General features: G+C 36.5%; 1 protein-coding gene across 5 annotated transcripts in view; it reads right to left on the bottom strand.

Annotated features, from left to right (window-relative positions):
* EFR3A (EFR3 homolog A) overlaps nt 1-21,499 on the bottom strand; it is an 83,145-nt gene that overhangs the window by 33,657 nt on the left and 27,989 nt on the right. For 4 of the 5 annotated variants that reach the window (XM_048049828.2, XM_048049825.2, XM_066990754.1 and 1 more), the window contains 3 exons: nt 13,543-13,664; nt 9,527-9,676; nt 2,652-2,789 (listed from right to left, as the gene is read on the bottom strand). In XM_048049828.2, coding sequence (XP_047905785.1) covers nt 2,652-2,789; nt 9,527-9,676; nt 13,543-13,664 — 410 coding nt within the window. The remainder of the gene's footprint in view (nt 1-2,651; nt 2,790-9,526; nt 9,677-13,542; nt 13,665-21,499) is intronic. The other variant, XM_048049812.2, reaches the window with a different exon arrangement.

Genomic DNA, 21,499 nt, shown 5'->3' with positions numbered 1-21,499 from the left:
ATGTAGTTTTATGGTTTTGAAAAAGACCACAGATGACATTTTCAGTATGATACATTTAGTTTAGCTAAAATCAAGACACATCTTGCCTAATTTTTCCCCCAATCATAGCTCTTTCAATAAAGAATATCTAAGTAAAATTGAAAAACATTTTAATGCTGGATTAACAAATGTCAAAATCTGCCTTCCATTAAGACCTGCTGCATGTATATAGCAAATGTGCATTATTAGAGTTCCCAAACGAAAAGCAACAGCAGAACCACTAGTGCAAATTACTATTTTATGAAGTGAGAGCAACTAACAGATCCTAAATTCACACACATTAACAATTACCAATGAAAGCAATCCTTACAGTAGAAAATGATAAATCAATACTGATGATTAAAAAGCAGAACTGAAGCCTGTACAGGTATATGTAACAAAATCTCATGCATCAGATCTGCTGAATGAGCACGGAACACCAGCCTTTTGATAATATTCAAAACCCTTGCACAGATGATTTGGCACAAGAATGGAAATACAGTGAAGTAAACAGGGTGTAACTTGTTATACTTGGGAAGATGTTTGTCTTAGATTTCTGTATCTCTCTGGAGCTGCCTCATCTACTCACCATTGAAAATTCATTCTAAATTTCTTGTAAGTCTAAATAACTTGTGACTGTAGACATAAAATACATTTTTTCATATCTTATTAATAGAAAACTTTAAAGTGCTTTGAAGCAGTTTGCCAGATAGGCCTCTCAGATTTCATGAAAAAACAGATTTTGAAATTTACTAGATACTAAACATAGAGAAAATTATAACAATAGAGATTTTCTGCCAAAGGCAAGGAGAACAGAGGCCATTCTAAACCCACACCACGAGACTTCAGATTTCAACTCTATTAATTTTAATCCTTCAATCTTAGAATGTATTCAGCCTCATGATGGAAAAAACACGTGTCTAATATTTCAGTGCCACATTAAGCAAGCCTTCAGGTGAGGAACTGAACCTGCATCTTCATTGCTATCACCATAATAAGTGGCCTTATCTTTATTTCCAGCACTTTTTAAGAAGTTGTCCAACTGTTGAAAACTGCTAAAGGAAATTGTTTCCTAATCACATATAAATATATTAAGTCTGTTTTTTTTTCAAATCAGATAAAAGTGCAATGGCCTAATATCAAATTTTCTTTTTATCAGTTCTGCTCATTCACAAAGTGAAGCTGATTAGATACAGCACTAGGTTTTTGTTCAGGAAAAGCAGAGCTTGGAAACTTCATTTTTCACATCTCTTGTTCCTTAAAAACACTAATTCTTTACGGCAGTTACTTACAAAAAGATGTACTTATTTGGCTATTCTTCCTGAAATTGAACAGAAAAATAATGACCAAAAAAGACAAAGACTTTCCAGGACAGCATGTCCTGACAAATTATGGAATACATCCCTAAGAAGAAGTTAAAAGCAGTAAGAAAACAGCTGCAATATAGTTCCAGATAGTCCATCCAGGCTGCTTAGTACCTAAAGGTTCACCTCGCTGGGCTGGTATTCTGGAGGAATGGAATTTTGAAATGCAGGAAAACATGGAAACTTTATAATACTTTACTTTGCAATAGTTAAACTCTTATTGGACCGGTATAATGGATGCACTTGGAAAGTAGGATAATACCATGGTTCTTCGCATTCAATACTTTTGGGAGAATAACAAGTAGTTACAAAAGCTTTCTGCCCTCATTTAGTAAATGAACTTCCCTACATTCAGTTTGCATTCATGTTTGTGCTTAATAGTAGTAACTTGAAAATAGCTTTCAGTAGCCTGAAAGTCTTACAGTGTATGAATCACATCCTTAGAGTCTGTAGCAAGAACTACACCACCTAAAAGCAGGTATTCCCATAACAGATGAGTATTTTGAAGATCTACAGGAAGGACCAGGCAGCCCTCCTCATGACCAGGAAAAGACACGACCTGAAAGTAGCAGCACTGTGCTTACAGCTTCCTTCAAAGATTTCTGCTGAGATGTCTACTTTGAAGATACTAGCAGAGGTGAAAGATGCAGGTTTAAGTTACATTAATGTTTGAAGCTTTTTTTCCATAACACACTTTTTTTTTTTTTTTTTAAGGCTACAACTGGGAAAATGCCAAGAACAAAACAGAAAGATGCTGGACTTGATCGTTAACATACCAGCAAAAATTTGTAGGTGCATTTGTGTATAATGTGCACACCGTGTACACATCTGCCGTTCTCTGGTAACTAAGCTGTTAAAAACATTCTTCACAGAATATCAAAATGGGTCTTGGAAAAAAATGCAAGAAAGTAGAAATCTTTATTAATCTGGGCACAGTACTCCTTTGTGCAACCTGGTTTCTCTCTTACTGACAGTCATCAATACTTAGGAACAAACAGCTTCCCCCTATAAAGAAATGCCAGCTATGGCAACAACCCATCCAAATCATTACACTACACTTCTGAAATCAGCAGAATGGGACTCGCATCTATCTTCAAGTTAACAGAGAGTCAGCAAGGAGGTGAGTTTAAAGAAAGGGCAAAGTTTTGAAGAAATATGGAAAAAACGAGCAGAATCCTAAAGGTTGAAAAGAAGGAAGGAATTAATGTAACATAATTAGAGGATGAAATTTGAAAATGTCTTAAGATCTTCCATGAATTTCCAACTTACGCAAAAACTGGTCTGACAGCATTATTCATAATTCCATAGGTGGCTCTCCCCAACAGTTCTCTGAAACAGTTTTCAGCCAGCAGAGCAGGATTTTCTTCTTTCTCTCCTCCTGTAGGAGAGGATGGAGGGCCAGTTCTGCTGAAATAAGACAAAATAACATTCAAGTTACTACTGATTAATACTCATCTTCCTTAACATACATCCTCTTGGTTCTACAACATTCACTGCAACACTGTTGTCCACTGTCAAACTGTTGATCCAGGCTAGAATCAACACGCATATGTAACAAATATGCATTAAAAAACAGAACTCTGATTAAAACATTTTATTATTTAACACCAGGACCATATAGACCTTCATGTTTACCCAATATTGTGCACTATATTAGTAAATACGTATGTGGCAAAAACAATGGCTAATAATACTGATGTGACTAGTTACTCATTGTATTTTGATTAAATACTGCCCATTATAAGTGAGAAATGAAGACCATGGCAAGAGATGTGCAGAATCTTACTTATTTTGTTCAGACTAATGATCTCATTCACCTGCCCACTACTGAATCCATACTATGTGGGTGGGTGTTAAATAAAACTCTTAATATTTCTGCAGAAACAGATGGCTTGCAAGTTAAAAAAAAAAAAAAAAAAAAGCTGATCAAACTAATTAGAACACTGTCACCCACACAGTTACCTCTAACTAGATAATGTAGAAATTAGGGGACAATCAATTAGAAGGTGACAAACATCACTATGGAGAGGACTGTGCTGGCTGCCCATGCCCAGGTGCTGGCCAGGGGCTGCAGGGCCTCTGTGGTGGCTCCAATGGCCCCATGGCAGGGCCCAGCTGAGCCCAGCACCAAACTGGCGGCACCTCGGGGAAAACAGATTTCCGAAAGGGCAGAGCTGGCACAGGCCGAGGAGGAGGCCCAGGGCGAGGGAGAAGCAGCAGAGGGCCCAGGCCCCAGGAGGAGGAGGGCAGGAGGGGCTCCAGGCCCACAGGCAGCAGGGATTCCCCGGCAGCCCTGCAGAGCCCCCGCTGGAGCAGATCTCCACCCTGCAGCCCGGGGAGGGCCCACGCCGCAGCAGGGGGACATTTCCTGAGGGAGCTGCGGCCGTGGGGAGCCCCCGCGGGAGCAGGGTGTTCCTGAAGGGCTGCAGCCCGGGGCAGGGCCCCCGCTGGAGCAGGGCCACGGGTGAGGAGGAAGGGGCGGCCGAGAGGGGCTGGGGGGGCTGAGCACAGCCCCCATCCCATCCCATCCCATCCCATCCCATCCCATCCCATCCCATCCCATCCCATCCCATCCCATCCCATCCCATCCCTGCTGGGGCAGGGGGCAGGAATGATGAGGGAACGAGAATTTTTTTTTTAATTATTTTTTATTATTTTTAGTTTTGTCTGTCACTAGCCAAATCTACTTTAATTGGCAATAAATTAAATTACTTTTCCCCAAATCAAGTCTGTTTTGCCCATGACGGTAACTGGTAAATTAAGTTACCTGCCTGTGTTTATCTTGAATCCAAGGCTTTTCCATCCTATTCTCTCCCTGTCCTTTTGAGGAAGGAGAGTGAAAGAGCAGCTGGGTAGGAGTCTGGCCTTTAGCCTGGGCTAACCCACCACAAGGACTCAAAAGCAAGCATAGGAGCTATTTCTTAGAGTCTGCATCAGTACACAAAGCTCTAATGTTTCACCTTACTTAAACATAATGCTTTGTCAAGTTGAATTCTTCACCTTTATGATGCTTTTGGGCAACTGGACCATGTTTATCACACAGATTATGTTTATCACATAGAATGTTACCAGTAACATAGACATATCCATATTTGGAAATATTAAGATAAAGATACTGATGTTGATTTCTCCATTACGTGTTTATAAAGGTGGCCCTTGCTGAAGGAGGATTCTCCTGTCCCTTACTCCAAAAACCTTTACTGGATTATTGTAAACAATATAACAACTGACTTCTTCAGTAAGAAAATAAATAACAGCAATGCAAAATATAGACCACCACACTTTGCATCAGAAAAACACACATTGAAGGGTGTTACCTACATGAAGTTTTGCAGAGAAATTTGTCCTTTAGATGACTGAAATAATTGTGATCTTCCTTTATAAGGTGCTAATACCACAGTTATTTCAATCATAGAAAATTTACTGATAGTAAAGAACAGTAAGAAATGATAACACGATGGGAGAGAGAGAAAAAGCTATGGGCGTGAAGAGAATTTATTATTAGCAAAGCTACTATTTCTTCAGGCACTGAAATACCCCCAATGAATGCCTTAATCCGAAATAGAAATTCTTGTAAATTATGGAAGAATTAAAATCAGCAAATAGCAACTTGATTTCATATGGAAGTTTCAACTTACAACTTAAATCCTGCAGTACAAAACAAAGTTCTAATGTTTTGTAGTACTGACAGTACCAATAACCAAGCTTTCTTAAAGTTCAAACACTGCCATTTGCAATTATTTCTTTTCTTTTGGTGACTGGGAATTAGGTCAACTATTTAAAATCAACACAGCAGAAAGAGAGTAAAAGTACTGAGAAAAGAGAGAATATAGACACAAGAAGCAAAACTAGAGTAGCCATGCTGTGTCTTGGACAAACTAAAACCAGCCAAGGCCCAAATTCTACAACTGAATTTTGAAGGTAACAGCCTGTCCTCGCATTGCAAAACCTAAAATTAGCACCTGCACTATAAGCAGTGAACGGTGGAGCTTTTCTAGAAAAGTTTCCAGTCTGCCACTTCTCATTTTTGATGCAAGCCTTTATAATGTTGCTTATTATTATTTGGCTATCCTTTCTTTTCCTCTGCCTATCCAAGTGCCCTTTTCAGCACACAGAGACCTGAGTTATGTCAGAAAATTAAAGGCAAATGAAATATATTTCTGAACTTAACTGCTTCACACATCATACTATTAAGCTACCACCCATGTTTCATTTAAATTGATCATTTCAGAAACAGGAGGTATAAGAAGAAAGAAAATGGTTCCCATTAAGGTGCAATATAACTTATTGACAAGTTCTCTACCTACAGGTGGCAAGTTTTTTTTTGTTGTTTACTTTTTTTTTTTAAACACAAAACACATATTAGAAACTTAAGTGAGAATTCACTCACCTACATTAAAATTATGCATCTATGCATTAGGAAATGTGTTTTTTATTTATTTTTTCAAGACTGCAGAAATCAGTACACTAAAGTCTGCAAGCCTGCACATTAAATACGTCTAGAAGAACATTCATTAAGCATCAGCTTATGCAATGTTCACTCTGGCATCACCACAGCATTATAACATTATAAAAAGTTAAATATTGAGATGCTGTGAGTCAAATTAACATGTAACATCTGTATGCTGTAAGATCTTCTAAAAGGAAAAGATCTCCTAGTATTTCAAGACTACTGCAATCTAAAAATTGCAGTATAAAAAAAAAATAACAGCTGTTGCCTTTGATGAGGTCAGATTTTCAGACGTTACAACAGTGCTAGCTCCTCAGATTTTAATAATAAGAAAAGCCCCAGGCACCCTGTTAGTTAAGTAATGAGAAATACTTTTACAAATGCACAATGATTAGAATTGTAAATGGCATGAAAATCTGTATATAATCCACCATGAATACCACTTAAACTGCAGCTTTATCCAACTGCTGTGCCCTTCAATCTCTGTTTTTTCCCCTGTACTCTGGTGTAGACATATGGGCATCCTCCTCAGAGCAGAGAAGATACAAATGACAGTGCAGGGATAACTGTCATTCTCATTGCTGTTTTGACACAGATTCCCTAGAACACAGCAGTATTAAAAAGGAGAGGGAAAAAAAAAAGATGGCAAACTGCAGAAAGCACAGAGCTAACTTGTGGAAGATTTCTAGTTAAAAGGCAGTAAAAATAACTTATTTTTTGCATGTTTGTATATGCAATTCCACAGAAGGGGACTTCTTAGTACTGCTTGGAGTCTTACTCAGAATAGGTTACAAGAAAAAATTGCAAACCAGGCTTCCTGGTCTGAAATCTTAGTCTTCAGATTTGCACATTCTAACCATTTGAATGTTCAAAATGATCTTCCATTGTCTGTAGGGATCACATTTTGGTTTTGAATTTTAACAGCAGCTAGCTCTCAGTATTTCTCACTGATGAACATTCCATCATTAACAAATGAAAGACAAAGATTATAAAAATGACCCCTTTACATTTTTAAATTAAAAGCAGTTTTTCTTAATAAAGAAAGAATAAGATGCATATTGCAATGAAATGGGTAGGGACTACTCCCTTCATCTGTCCTACCTACCTTCTTGGGGGTGATCTCTGTAAGAAAATGTGGCAACAAGGAGCTGGAAGGAGGGTCATTTTGAAGTATAGAAGTTTCTAAAGCAAACATCTAACCACCAGCTAAAACTGGCTCCGAACGACTCAACAGCTCACAGCTGAGGCTTTAATACCACAAAACCAGTATAGGCCAAGATGGGATGGGATACATTAAGGAAAACTTGAGCAGAGTAGCTACAGAAGTGTTCGACTATGATTCACAGTTGTTGTTCACTTACCCTGAGAAAAAAATACATTCTAATCTACCTCTAAACCAGAATTTATATGAACATGAAGTTTAAATCCTTTTAATATACCCTTAAGTCTGTATCAAGTGTTAAAGTGTCCTTATGCCTTAAATAAGGCTGACACTTTTAGCTTTGCAGTTATTGTGAAGAATATGCTACAAACTAACTGAAAACACCCTTTCAATTTCCCATTTCATCCATCCCTTCCACACTTTAGAAATGTGTATAAATGGAGATAATTGACTGTTCTGAATCTTCTAGAAAACGTGTAAGGGGGAAGAGTCTTTCAGGTTTATACTGAAGTATGCATTACAATTTTTTTGCAGTACAAGATTGGAGCGAAGTGCAACTAAGTAAAAAAAGTAATCTGATTTTTAGAATATGTTACACAAGCAAATTTGTCTGACAGTCACCTCACTAGAATATCCATTCAGACATGCAGACACATAAACCACAAATACAAGTATCTTTTAAAAATGGTGTTTAAAAATTCAATCTTCAACTAAAAAAGTGTCTCGTGATACATACTCAGAATATTAAGTTAAGCTCTGAAGGTTCCACAAGTAGCAATTACACTGATATTTAAGGGAAAGTTTAAATGTGCGTGCTTCAGCTTTAACCAAAAATGGTTATTTTCTGTGGACTTCAGTAGGGGGTATTTTCTAGAATTTCTGCGCTCTCACATAATGCTTTGATTCCATCTGCCAGAACAATATGCTTCTTACTCCTACTCTTCAAGATGCCTCTGTTTGTGGTTCACAAATATGAAGTCACATAAAACAAAATGAGAAATCCTCTAACATCATTCAAGGCCAGCAGATCAACAATTTATAAATATTGTTTTCAGCTTTTCTGTCATATGTGCATCATATAAGGCCCCTACTTGCCACATGGAAAACCATTAGTCTTTTCTTCTGTTGAATGTGCATTATAGGAAAAGTTTCAAGAAGCCAGTTCAGATACTTAATTAACAGTCACTTTTTAACAGATTTGTTTTTCCACCACCACCACTGCATTGCTAAACAAATGACAAAAATGAGTTCTGCAGTAGATATAAACTGATCTGCTTTAAGTGGTTGATCCCAATCCCACCTGAGTCAGTTTTTCCATCAGTAGTTAATTTGGCTTTATAAAGGTTTATAATGTACGCTTGGAGGCACTGTAAAGGGTAATGAAGGAAAGGGTATCTAGAAGCTTTGTAAGAGCAAGCAAAGGCAAACTTGTTCAAAGAGCAGGTTCAGAAACCTTGGCTCTTATTCAGATCTCTCTTCAGATGTAAAATCGAAGTGGTATTTCTGCATGTACTTCATGGGCCCCAAGTTATATGCAGTAAATAGATACAGAATGCACAGACAGACAAATATCGATTTCGGTTATTTAGTTTGAAAGTTTACTTCAGAGAAGAGCTAGGTATCGACAGGAAAAAAAGAAAAGTAAAGCTGAGGAATGAAAAAAGAAAAAAAAAATCTGACAGATTGCAGAAGCTGTGTCATAAGAAAGCATGAAAAGCATGTTGTTATAGGAAGTCTGCTGAACCTACCCAGCAAGTTTTGGAGCAGGTAGGGGTGGACATGACACAAACATTTAGGCTTTTTTGCACAGCTCAAGTTAGTTTTGATATGTGGAAATTTCCCAGTGCTATCAATAACCATATTTTACACCTACATAGTGTTTATGCACAAATACATGGATAAAAATAAAGTGACATTTCTATTGTAAAGTAAGGTAACTGGCATAATCCTCAACATTGGTTATTACAGATGTCTTTTCTAAAAGCAAACCTGGCAGGTAAATATGCCCAGGAGCTACTGAGAGCAGAAAATATGTGCCTACATATCAAGAAGTTTTCAATCTTCACCTTAAGTACTGCTGTAGACAGAACAGACAGTTGCTACTGATGACTCAACAGGAATTAAACCCTCAATTTTTAAAAAATATAACTGGAAAAAATCATTTGAATTACCTACAAACTTGTGCTTACTGATCTCTGCATCATATTACAAGAACAGAGTTTACAAATCTTAAAAAGTGAACATGGATGTACAACTTCTGGAATGGTTTTATACTGAGAGAAGCCAGAACAAGTTATATATACTTACATATTAAGTTATATATACTCCTATATATAACTTATAAATACAGACAGTTGAAAAGACTTTAAGACAAAAAACATTAACAGCTGTTAAGCAGAGCTCTGTTATCAGTTTCAAGAACACTTTGACTAGTAAACTCCAGTAGTGATTTCCTCTAATAAGAAAAAGATTAGCATAATAAAAACTAAAAGGTTGCTCAAAAAACACACCAGTGACCATGAATAAAAATACCTGTCAACATCTTCTATTTTCTGCATATTAAACAGCAATGATGGTACTATCTTGTCCATGTGCTGAGGTTCCCATATAGTTGCTCGAAGTTCATCATTAACTGTTTTTCGAACCACTCCCTGAATGCCCCTGATTCCAGCAATTCGGATCCTAAGGAAGGAAAAAAGGAATTATGAAATAAGAGAAGCACAGCACCTTGCAGCATGACTGTCTGCCTATTAGACAGTAGCAATTATGTAGGGTAGAATTCTATTAAGTCCTCAAAAGCAATAGTTTGGAAATTTCTGGGTAAAAACTCATCAACTCTATGGAATTTACTACCCATCAGCTGCAATTTCAACCTACACCAGTGTTGAAAAAAGTGTGAAATTAGCACAGCTCAGTTGATGCAAGAGCTACCACAACCCTGTGACCAAGTTCTTAAAGTTAAGTGTAGTTACGACTGCGGATTAATCACAAATCTTCAAAGATTTATGGAAGATGACCAGTCATAAAAAAACAACAGGAAAACATACAAAAGATAATTCTGTCAGCTTAAGCCTGACACACGAAAGAAACCATCACTTTCATTCTAAAACTGTTTGAACTAAATTAACAGAGACTGATCAACAACAAAAGAAAATTTAATGCAACTTCTAAGAAAGACTTAGTCTAGCTATTAGCTATTTTCATTACTCTGTTGGACAAAAAGAAGAATGTGTACAATGAAATGTATGGCAAAACAGTATTTTCGGAAGTGATAATAGTCATTAGGCATTATTATAAAGGCTAGGAGTAGAATTTTACTTATTAAAACCAAGTAGAAGAAAGGATGATAGAGACATCAAGTGAAATAAGCACAGCGAAGCTTTGCTAAAATTTGAATTTACTTTTTTAATGAAAATAAATCCCTCAAAACGGAAATCTTAATTTCACTATGGACAACGTATCACTCGCCTTTGTTCAGTCAAATTCACTACATTGCAACATTCACTAGATGACCTTCCGAGTTGACGTTTGTAAATATAAATGTATAAATACCTTAAAACTGTACCTCCCTCTTTTTCATCTATATTTGACAAATCCACATGCATTCAAATAGGATCCAATATCAGGAATCTAGCCTTTCTAGACCTTTCAATACAATATTAATGGTATTACATGTAAGTCAGAAAAGGAAAAGGATACACAAACAACTAGAAAAGCACTTGCTACTCCTATAGTACAACTATAGTGCAGTATTCAATATTAAGATTCCAATATTAAGAACCTTAAGATTGACATTTAAGACAGAGAGCTTCCAAAATCCCATCACTGAAACATTTTACACAGGCAACTACTGTCACCTACAAATATCTCCAATATGAATTTAAGATGAAGCAACTTTTCTTTTTTTCTTCTTTTGTCAGATTCTAGTTCCTTTTTATTTATTAATTCTTGAGGTAATCAAGTTTTGCTGATACAGTGGCTTTTCAGCAGGCTCCCCTGCTGAAAGGGAAATGTCACTTGCCAGGTGACATTCTGTTTCAGACTCAGAAACCTACATTATTTGACTACGTGTCTAGATGACGTTCAAGCTCGCATTCAAGTCAGTAAATCCGGTGGAACCTCAAGCTGTGCAGATAAACAACAGCTACAGACGTCCATTGTAGGAGGAGCTGAAATACACCCTAGGCCCTATCAACTACACACTGACTTCTCGTGATAACTGCTTCTAGTATGGTAATCTGGAATCACAGCTCATTTGTTCTGCTGAATTACCTCAGTACCTACAGCAAATCTAGTAAGCCAACTCCAAGAATGACTGGTTTTCATAGAGGGGAGTCATTGTTTTAAAGATCTATTTCAGAAGAGATGCATTCAAACTGTCTACGATGATGGGAAAAAGTTGTATTACTACACATTTCGTTAACCTGAGTAAAATCTCCCACTGACACACATGGGAAAAAAGGCCATGTCTTCTGTATTGGGAGTGTTATTAGCACTAATTTCATGCTCTCTCTCTTGTGCAGGAGGTCAAGAAATGAGGTTTGAGGTACTGAAGGACGGCACAGAGCACCATATTTCACCACATACAGGAAAGATTTATTTCCTCTAAACAAGGCTCAGATAGGTATTAAAGCAGAGACGACATTTAAATCAAGATTGTGTGCAGTCTTACAACACTAGGATTGAATTCCACCCTAAGGGTATATCAGCATTGCAGACTGAAGTACAACAGTGCAGACTGATAACCTGCAAATCAGAAGATTACCACAGCTCTCTTCCTCCAATAATAATCATACCTTTGAGGTATGTTACTTTAAGGTACCCTTAGGACTGGTTGATCATACTTGGCAGATGAATGAGGGTTATATCTTATCTTGATTCGTTCCATGTTCTAGTTCATTATTAAAATTACCTCTCGTTTGTGAGGGGCAACAAAGGTGGAAAAAATTCTAAAAAAAATAATCCAGAACTGAGCTTAAATCCTAACCTATTATGGAATGTTTTATGCTGAGTTTAATATTTTATTTCTGTTTTAGTTTCATTAAGCCTAAAAGGAAAAATCTCAGAAATCTCTTTAAAACATTTATGAATACTATTTTGCAACTGTCAGCTTCAGGTAAATAAATATACTGAAAGAAACTTAAGTTATGAAGTAGATGTGTGATACACCAGCTTCACCAGTGACACGTGGTTAAGAAACACAGAATGGTTTGGGTTGGAAGGGACCTTAAAGATCATCCAATTCCAACCCCCTGCCAAGGGCAGGGACACCTCCCACCAGACCAGGTTGCTCACAGCCCCATCCAGCCTGGCCTTGAGCACCTCCAGGGATGGGGCATCCACAGCTTCTCTGGGCAACCTGTTCCAGTGCCTCACCACTGTCACTGTCAAGAACTTCTTCCTTCTATCTAATCTAAATCTGCCCTTTTTTAGTTTAAAACTGTTACACCTTGTCCTGTCACTGCACTCCCTGATGAAGGGTCTCTCCCCAGCAGAAAGTCTGCGTTACCTTTGGTCTCTGAGCAAAATCCCTTCACTTATTCCCAGAACAATCTGTGCAGCCAACCTGTAAAATCATTCACTGGAATAATATTCCTAAATGGAAACAGGGGAGGCAGGATGAAAAACATCTGTTGTAAGCATCTATATTTTTAGAGACAGATCTTTTTAAGAGAGATGTTTACATCAGAGCCCTGCAAACAGCAACAGGACAACAACTACGATGGCAGAGAATTATGAAAAATAAGGAGGAATGAACCAGAAGACTGAAGGAGGACTGAAATTTGTATTAATTTTCTTTATTCTTAAAAATATAGAATATATTATTTTTGAAAAGACAGTTTGCAGATTTTTGAAACTGCAAACTAAGAAGATCTTTACGCATTGCAGCTAACCTAACATGGGTTGAGTAAGTGTTCAGTGTATGGATTTTTCATAGTTGGCTGAACAATTTAATGTACGGAAACAGAAAAAATGAGTACAGCAGAGATGCAAATCATATAGTCTGAAAAACAAGGTTTTCTCAAATGCTCAGGAGTTAAATACTGACTGACAATTCCTATAAAGAACAAATCACTAGGTGGAGCTGAAGTTAAAAAAATGTAGCGTTACATAATAATGTAAAAATTTGTAATACAAATTCATGAAGGCATTTCAGTTTCACACAGCATCATACTACAGACGTCTAATAAAATTCAATTTTAATGAATCATTCTCAAATAACAGACTCAAAATATATTTTTGCTATTCATATGAGTAGCCCCATTAGTTTCTCAAATGAGTTACGGAACTTGCACACATTTACAGTAATAAGCAGTGCCTTTCTGGAGAGAATCCATGCAATCCAGCAGGCATCAATCAGGTAAAATTCTACCTGGACATTCTAAAAGTTCTATGTACCTAAGACTTACAATATTCAGTACTAGTTAAAAGTCAGACTTTCATTTTCTTCCAATGGAATGAAATATTCCAACAAATATCATAATAAGAAGCTGTATTACAGACTGTAGCCAGCCAGTTCTCTACAATACATATGGTAAGGCACTTACTCAGTTTGTATTTCTGGATCGTGGTCACATGAATGACACATGGCACTGAATCGAGACACAAAGAAGTCATAGCGTCTGTGATATGAAGGTGTGTCTTCCTCGATGTTGGCAAATTTGACAAACTGGAAAACAAAATATGATAAAAAAGCCTTTGATAGCAATTTCCCAAAAGAGGATAATGAATATTAAGCTTCATCTAAGAATAATATAAAATAGTGCATTAAGAAAGAAACCAGATTTTATAGTATTTAAATGTTTAGCCTCAGAGAAAACAAAGTCAAATAGGAGGCTTTTCTTTTAAAAGTCTTTCCACTAGAACTTCATTTAGGTCATTATGATTATTATTATGATGCCACTGCACCAAATAACACCTTATGCAACATGGAAACATCTAACACTTGAATAGTAAATGTCATTAATTCATGCAATCCAAGCAATCCAATGGTACACTTTCACTGGAGGTTAAGTAGCAACATCCTGACTTATCAAAGTTCACGGGAAATAAACTTGAAAGAGTTCTGTCAATTCTAACTTTACAAAGATTTTTTTATCTTAAAAAAAAAGTCAGAATTGTAACCAGTCAACTTTAATTCCATTCACAGAAAGAAACTCCAAAGAAAAATAAAAATTCCAATTTGCTAACATCTAGAAAGTAACAAAAGGATAAGTAACAATCAACACGGATTTGTCAAGAACAAATCACATCAACACAGCCTAACTTATTCTGCTGACAAGGAAAATAGATTTTGTGAATCCAGACGAAGCAGCACCTGCCATATCTTAACTTCAGTGATGTTGTTGACAAAAAAAAAAAAAACAACTCAAAGAAGCTAGAAAAACATTGTCAAAAGAACAATCCCCATAAGACAGATACAAAAGGGTTTAAAAACATACTAACATTTTTAAATCATCAAACTGCAATAAGGTACTAAGTGAACTTCTGAAGAGGCCTGTCTGGAATACAATAATTTCTGAGTTTCACTAGAAATTTAAATAATAGAGTGGGCTTATCAAATTTACAAAGAACACTAAGCTGGCCAGAGCTAGAAGCACACTTTATGCCTGGAACTCTCTAAACTGGAAACAGGACCTGGAAAAAAAAAAAACATATCAAAACAATAATTTAGGAATGACAAATGCAAAACACCATTTTAAGGCAGCTGTACAAATACAAGTCAGACACAGCTGAATGCAGAAAAGAAACTTAGGATTATAATAAATTGCGTCTTCAATGAAAGTCACTGCTGTTACACTGGCATGAAAATAATAATAAAAAACCAAACAATATATTGTGGTAAGTCTGTATTACCTGTGAGATCTATGAAGAAATTTTTACCATCTAATTGGCACTAATAAGCCTTAGATACCATACCCAGGTTAAGCGTCACAGCTGGAGACACTAACTAACCAATACTGTCCTTCATCCTAGGGATGAACAAAGCTTTAGATAAAACACTCCTGTTAAAAAAACTAAAACATTACCTAGCCTTGAACTCCCCAAAAGATACTAGTCTTACAACTTATCGAAGATATTTGCAAAAATAAAAGAAGTACGCTGTTTTATTTGTTCAGTGGTAATAAGAAAAGCAACAGTAGGCTTACGCTGCAGCAAAGGCTACTTAAGTTAAAAAGATGGGTTTTTACTGTCTAAAATGAAAAGACTGCCTAAAGACACTGTGGATTCTCCATCACTGTAAGTTTTAAATACACATCACACATAGAAGAAAAAAAGGCAAGGAAAGGTTGTCAGGAAACATTTAACACAGCGCTGATTCTGCCTTGAAACAGAGCAAAGTCCCACTAAGATCGCTCTACTTTTCCCTCCGCAATGTATTCTTCTTACCAATTGCTAAGCACAAGCTGAGGCATTTCTTGTATATTTACCAAGATGTAGAAGCTGTTTTTATCATCGCGTTACCCACATACATATAGACGAACCCAAAGCACTTCACTATGACCTACAGGATGCTGATTTGTGGAGGTTCTGAGATAGTGTTCAAGCTGAAAGAGAAATCTGTGCATTCCTGAAAAAAAACTTTCTACTCTGTAATAATCTTTTTTTTTTTTTCTGTTTTAACTAGGACACTTATCCCTTGCAAATACGCTATCAGTTCACCCACAGTAAGCTACAGATGCACTTGAGATTTCTACAGTTTCTAGAACTGTATTCCCAGCCATTCCTTAAAAAGGTGCAAAACTGTAAAATACTAGCTCATTTTATGCATCTTTCTGTAGAGAATCTTTTACAGTCAGGTGATAAGAAACTCACATACAGGCAAAAAAAAAAATAGGTTTTCGTAGTCTGCTGCCACGGTTTGTGAGTAAAATGAACAGCAACCATGCTGTTTTCTCAATATGGTCAGTTACAAAAGCAATCATTTCCTTCCCAATGGACGCTGGAAAATGCTTTAGTATCTTGTGTCTCACTGGTTTGTTTCCTGAAATTGTTAATTACAAAACAGAGGTAGACTTTCTATTTATTTATTTATTAAACTAGAACCTAATTAGTCCTTAAAATTTAATAAAGCATACAGTTCAGGGGGAAAACAAAGAGTAATATGACCTTAGTATTTTTTAAACATTCAAGTCTACAATTGATTCACATAAACTTCCATAAAAACGTGAACAGAAGCAAAAAGTTTAAAGAACAGAAAATACTATGGGAGCAGCCATGAGAATATTAACTCATCCAGCATTTGGTATCAGCAGGAACAATCTAAATATACATGAAGATTTATCTGACAGGATCTTCAAACATGAAAACTTATTATATAACTCTAATGTCTTTTGCTAAAAGAAAGATTTATTGTATTAAGAAATTGTTTTGTCAGAATAAATGAAGAATTTAGGCCACAAAAGTTTCCCCAACTCTCTCTCTGGAGATTAATCCTGCATCAGAATGTAGCTTTGTAGCAGGGATGAAAGTACTTAGAAGTTATGCCCCTCAAAATGAAACTAACAGTAAAATGTCCACAAAGGGAAAAAAATTTTTTTGATTCCCTCCTGTACATCGTAACAATTTCACCCACTGAACATAAAGCACTTCTGAAATCTATTCCAGGATTAGCATTCAGGTGACTGAACATTTAGGACACCGGAAAGCTAACTGTCATAGAGCTGTTTTGAGTTGCACTGTCACGAAACAGAAACGGAAAGTTTTCACAGCGCACGTTAGCCTACGCTCTCTGCTTGCCTAGCAGTGATGTTCTTTAGAAGTTACTGTTAAATAGAAAATATTTGACTCCTAAGCACCTAAGGTATTTTCAAGCATAACACAATTATAGGAACTGTTTGACTTAAAAAAGGGCAAAACTCTTATGAAATTCCAAGCAATTACCGGGGATATACTTAAAAGTTTTTATAGAGGTAAACATGTCATTCAGTCATACTAAATGCTTGCAGTAACACACTGATAATTTATGGAAGCTTTACCAGTAGAAGCATCTTCGGCATTGGTATAATACAGAAGGTACAAAAAGGTACTTACATTGGTAGTATCTTATTTCCATTAGGTTTGAAACCAATAAAATTCAATCAGTGTAAAACCTTATAAATCTATCCTTATATACAGCAGGAACATATTAGCTATTCAGAAGATGCTTGTCCTGGACTGCATCAAGAAAGTGGGATCCTATTACCAGGGAAAAGCAAATTGTGCGAGTCCTTTGAGTACATCATGCAAGTTCTCAAAATAAATTCCTAAGGACATGATTTCTCCTATATAATTACGCTGTCTTATCACTCTTAGGTAGCTCATACTTAATAGGTAGAAAAATTAGAAGTAGGAACAGAACTTTTGATACCCTCTAGACGTCTTCAAAGGAGGTCAGCTTTTTGCAGCAGTTCAAGAACTATCAGCATTCATTGTATTTAACTCTGAATTACATTACTTAAAGCATCTATCTGCAGAACATGTAGGCTGGTTCTGAGCAGTATTTTCTGATATTTGAGCTTCCCAATTCTGTCTTTAATAGCTTGCAATTTTTTCATGTTTCATTTAGCAGGAGGGGATGATAATGCCAATAATTACCATCTTTTATAGAAAAACTACTGTATTTCATTATTAGGAAACTATCACATAGGAAGATATCTTGTTTGTGGACCTGTTAGAGTGAGTCCAGAGGAGGGCTACAAAGATAAGCAGAGGGCTGGAGCACCTCTCCTGTGAAGACAGGCTGAGATAGCTGGGGATGTTCAGCCTGGAGAAGAGAAGGCTGCAAGGAGACCTCACTGAAAGTGGTCTTACAAAAAACGATGGAGAAGGATTCTTTACTCGAGTAGATAATGAAAGGACAAGGGGGAATGGTCTTAAACTAAAAGGGGATAGATTTAGACTAGACATTAGGAGGAAATTCTTCGCTGTAAGTGTAGTGAGGCACTGGCACAAGCTGCCCAGAGAAGCTGTGGATGTCCCATCCCTGGAGGTGTTCAAGGCCAGGCTGGATGAGGCCTTGACCAACCTGATCTAGTGGGAGGTGTCCCTGCCCATGGCAGGGGTTGGACTTGGATGATCTTTAAGGTCCCTTCCAATCTGAGCCATTCTATGAGAGGGTAATTGCCTCTCTCTGTACCTTTAACTCCTGTATAAGACGACAGATCAGGGATTCTAGAGATGAAATACTTCATTGTATTCTAGATCACTACTAGTACATAATTCCACATGGATACATGGAAGGAAAGAAGGATCTTGTAATACAAATAAGGTGCCATGCATACTTCCAGATTAGTATGCTAAAGACAAGCAAGACCAACAAATCAGTACTCTGCTGGGAACATTAGTTCTGACATTCTTTAATTTCACAGTCTTGACATTTTAAATTATATTTATGTGTGCAAGCACTTCAGTTCAGCCAAAAACAAGTGTTATCATAAGTCAAAACTAACAAATATAAAAATCTCGTTGCTCTATCAGACACTGGCTGGTCACTTTTCCACCTGGGATGCTGTTCATCTTCTTTTAAATACCAAACAAGATGACAGCTGGCAATAACAGTCACCTGCTCCTCCTGCACAGGAAGCACAATGCTGTCACTAATGGTATGATTATTTCACCCATGCCGAAAATAAATCAGCTTTCCAAAATGAAGCGCCCTATCAACTAAAGAAAGATCTAAATTGAATAATTTAGGTAAATAATTTAAAATGTGATAATAATGGGTTCTATACATATATATACAACTTTACAGATTAATTGAAAAATACATTTTACTGTTAAAATGCAGATAATTCATCCAGTCAACATTCTGAACTAGCTTAAAAATGGTTTAAAATGGTTAAAAATTCAACCGAGTTGCCTCAGCATATTTTAAGATACGTTTTACTAAATTACAACCCCCATCACTTTTGACCAGCTGATCACTAAAGAAACTTTCTGGACCCTCTCTAAATAAATTGACAGGCAATTTAAAATATTAAAAAAATAAAGTCTCCCTCTTGTCCCAAAAATCTTGACCACAATTTCAAAGATTTTAGAGCTGTACACCATTTGATAGGATGAACAAATGGAATTGATTCTACCCCAGTATAACCCTGGTCTGTAGCCACTACAGATCAAAATAATAGATTTCATTATCTGAACATGAGAGGTACAGACATTTTACATGATATTTTGTTACTGAAATTCTGTAAATTGGATAGAGAAATTTAGTATTTCCATACGTTTCTAAGTCATAAATTTACTGCAGTCAGCTTTCAGATTCTATAATACTTAAGCCAAGAAAGTCTCAGCTTTTTTTTTTACACATTTTTTTCAGTTTCCTCACCAGCATATGCTATCTTAGCACATGGTTAATAAAAATATCTTCCAGGATAGAAACAGACATTCTGAACTTTATAGACACTGCCAATTTCAAATCCAGTCGATTTCAAAGAAAAAAAAAGAGTTCAAGACATCCACTATTGCATTTCAGCTGTTCTCAAGTATCTTCCTGTATAAGCAGATTTACAACTGTGTTATACAAAAATCATTGCTGCTGTAAGAAATAAACTAACGTAATTTACAATGCAATATAAGCATATAAAAAGTCATAGGAATTAATTTTATATAATCTGAAGATTAGGCACATAAGTACACTAATGAAAAGCAAAAACAACTATTTTTCCAGAACAGTAATCTTCAGCTTTGCTTTTAAAAAAGTAAATTAACTTTAAAAAAAAAAAAAAATCAGAAACCAAAGTGCTGAAAGCAAGTTCTGTGGTTTTTTTTTCCCCTTTTGTAAGATACAGAGCACCAAATAGAGTAAGCTCTGCCTCCAAGAACCTGAGATTTGCAAGCCAAGGAAAAACCTTGAAGGCAGCAGCAGCTTTCAGATCCTTCTAAGACTTTAAACTACTAGGAATCATTCAGTACACAAATTTGGTTCAGAAGTCAGGTTTTCAAGTGAAACATCACAAGAGTTCTCACAGTTCAAGTAAAATCTGCTTGTGAGGCTGAGAATAAACTGTAACTCAATTAAGACAGTTAAATCTTACTTGAAAGACACAGTCGCCTTTGCATGCCAGTGATGCTCTGAAAATCAGCTTTGGAATGGAAAATAATCAAGATACACTTAAAATGATATGGAAATCATCATCAAATGATTTCCTTGTAAAGCAAAAAGAGATCATGAAGTTGTATTGGTGTGAAATTTAGTTTAATAAAATAACAACAACAAACGGAAACTTTCCCAAAGGCTGCCTGACTTTTCACCAGTTTAAAGACATTTACTTTGTATACAATTTATTTTACTCATAGCTCTTCCAGGCAATACATTTCCTCTCCACAGCGGTACATTAGAGTAACTAAAGCATATAAAAAATAATCCAGTTTCTCTTCACCATCTGTACTCATCTTCTATTCCTTCTTAGGGAGTACAGGAAAATCTAAAAGAGGCTAGATGTGATGATAAACTTTCTTCGTGTCTGACATCAAATTTATTTAAGAACATAGCAAGCCAGTTTTCTCAGTAACAGAAAATCTGTCAGTGCCAATACATTTCGCTCCTCTAGAGTTAACACAAGAAGACTATCTTTTCTCTTTCTTGACTACAGAAGGCACCTAGGGAAATAAGTGTAATTAGGTTAAAACGAGGCTCTGGAATACTGTTGAAAAGCCATATATTCACTCTCTTCTTCTTCTTACATAATTTAGTATCTTATTTAGGATTTTTTTCTTGTTGTTATTTTGGTTACTGAGTACAACAGAAAAACAGCAGTTATTTCCCAAATTAGGAATTCCATTAATCCACTTTGCACATAAAAGGCCTCATTAGGAACAGACAGGGATATCAAACAGATGACCATAATGGGAACTTCTGTTCAAGAGCATATTCTTTTAGAAAAGATGCGTGCCTTGTATATTAAAGTGGAGGTTTACAGTAACTGTTTACCACTGAGGTTTTCAAACAACTGGAAAGTGACACATATCTTCCATTACGTACCCCAGGAAGCAAGTTCCATAGCTATTTCTTATTTCCCAAAGGGGTCTTGCCCAGCATTGTTTTTGCAAACAAACAAAAAAAATCAGGATAGTATGGCTCAAAATTAACAAAAGACACATATATAGAATCACAGAATGGTTCGGGTTGGAAGGACCCTAAAGATCACCTAATTCCAAACCCCTGGGGTTTTAGGGGACATCTCCCCCTAGATCAGGTTGCCCAAAGCCCCATCCAGCCTGGCCTTGAATACCTCCAGGTACGGGGCATCCACAGCTTCTCTGGGCAACCTGTCCCACTGCCTCACCACTCTCACAGTAAAGAATTTCTTCCTAATATTTAATCTAAATCTACCCTGTCTTAGTTTACAGCCATTGCCCTATCACTAGGCTGCCTGATAAAGAGTCCCTCTCCAGGGACATACATGTATGTATTATGCATATATATAAATATATATAAAACTATAATGTGTGTGTATATGATTACCATCAGTAAAACTGCCCTGTTAGTTTGGTGTGCAAGGAGACACTACTTCCCCTCCA

This window comes from Anser cygnoides, chromosome 2, assembly GCF_040182565.1.
Source record: "Anser cygnoides isolate HZ-2024a breed goose chromosome 2, Taihu_goose_T2T_genome, whole genome shotgun sequence".
In the NCBI taxonomy this organism is placed as follows: domain Eukaryota; kingdom Metazoa; phylum Chordata; class Aves; order Anseriformes; family Anatidae; genus Anser; species Anser cygnoides.
This window is presented reverse-complemented; position numbering and strand designations above follow the sequence as displayed.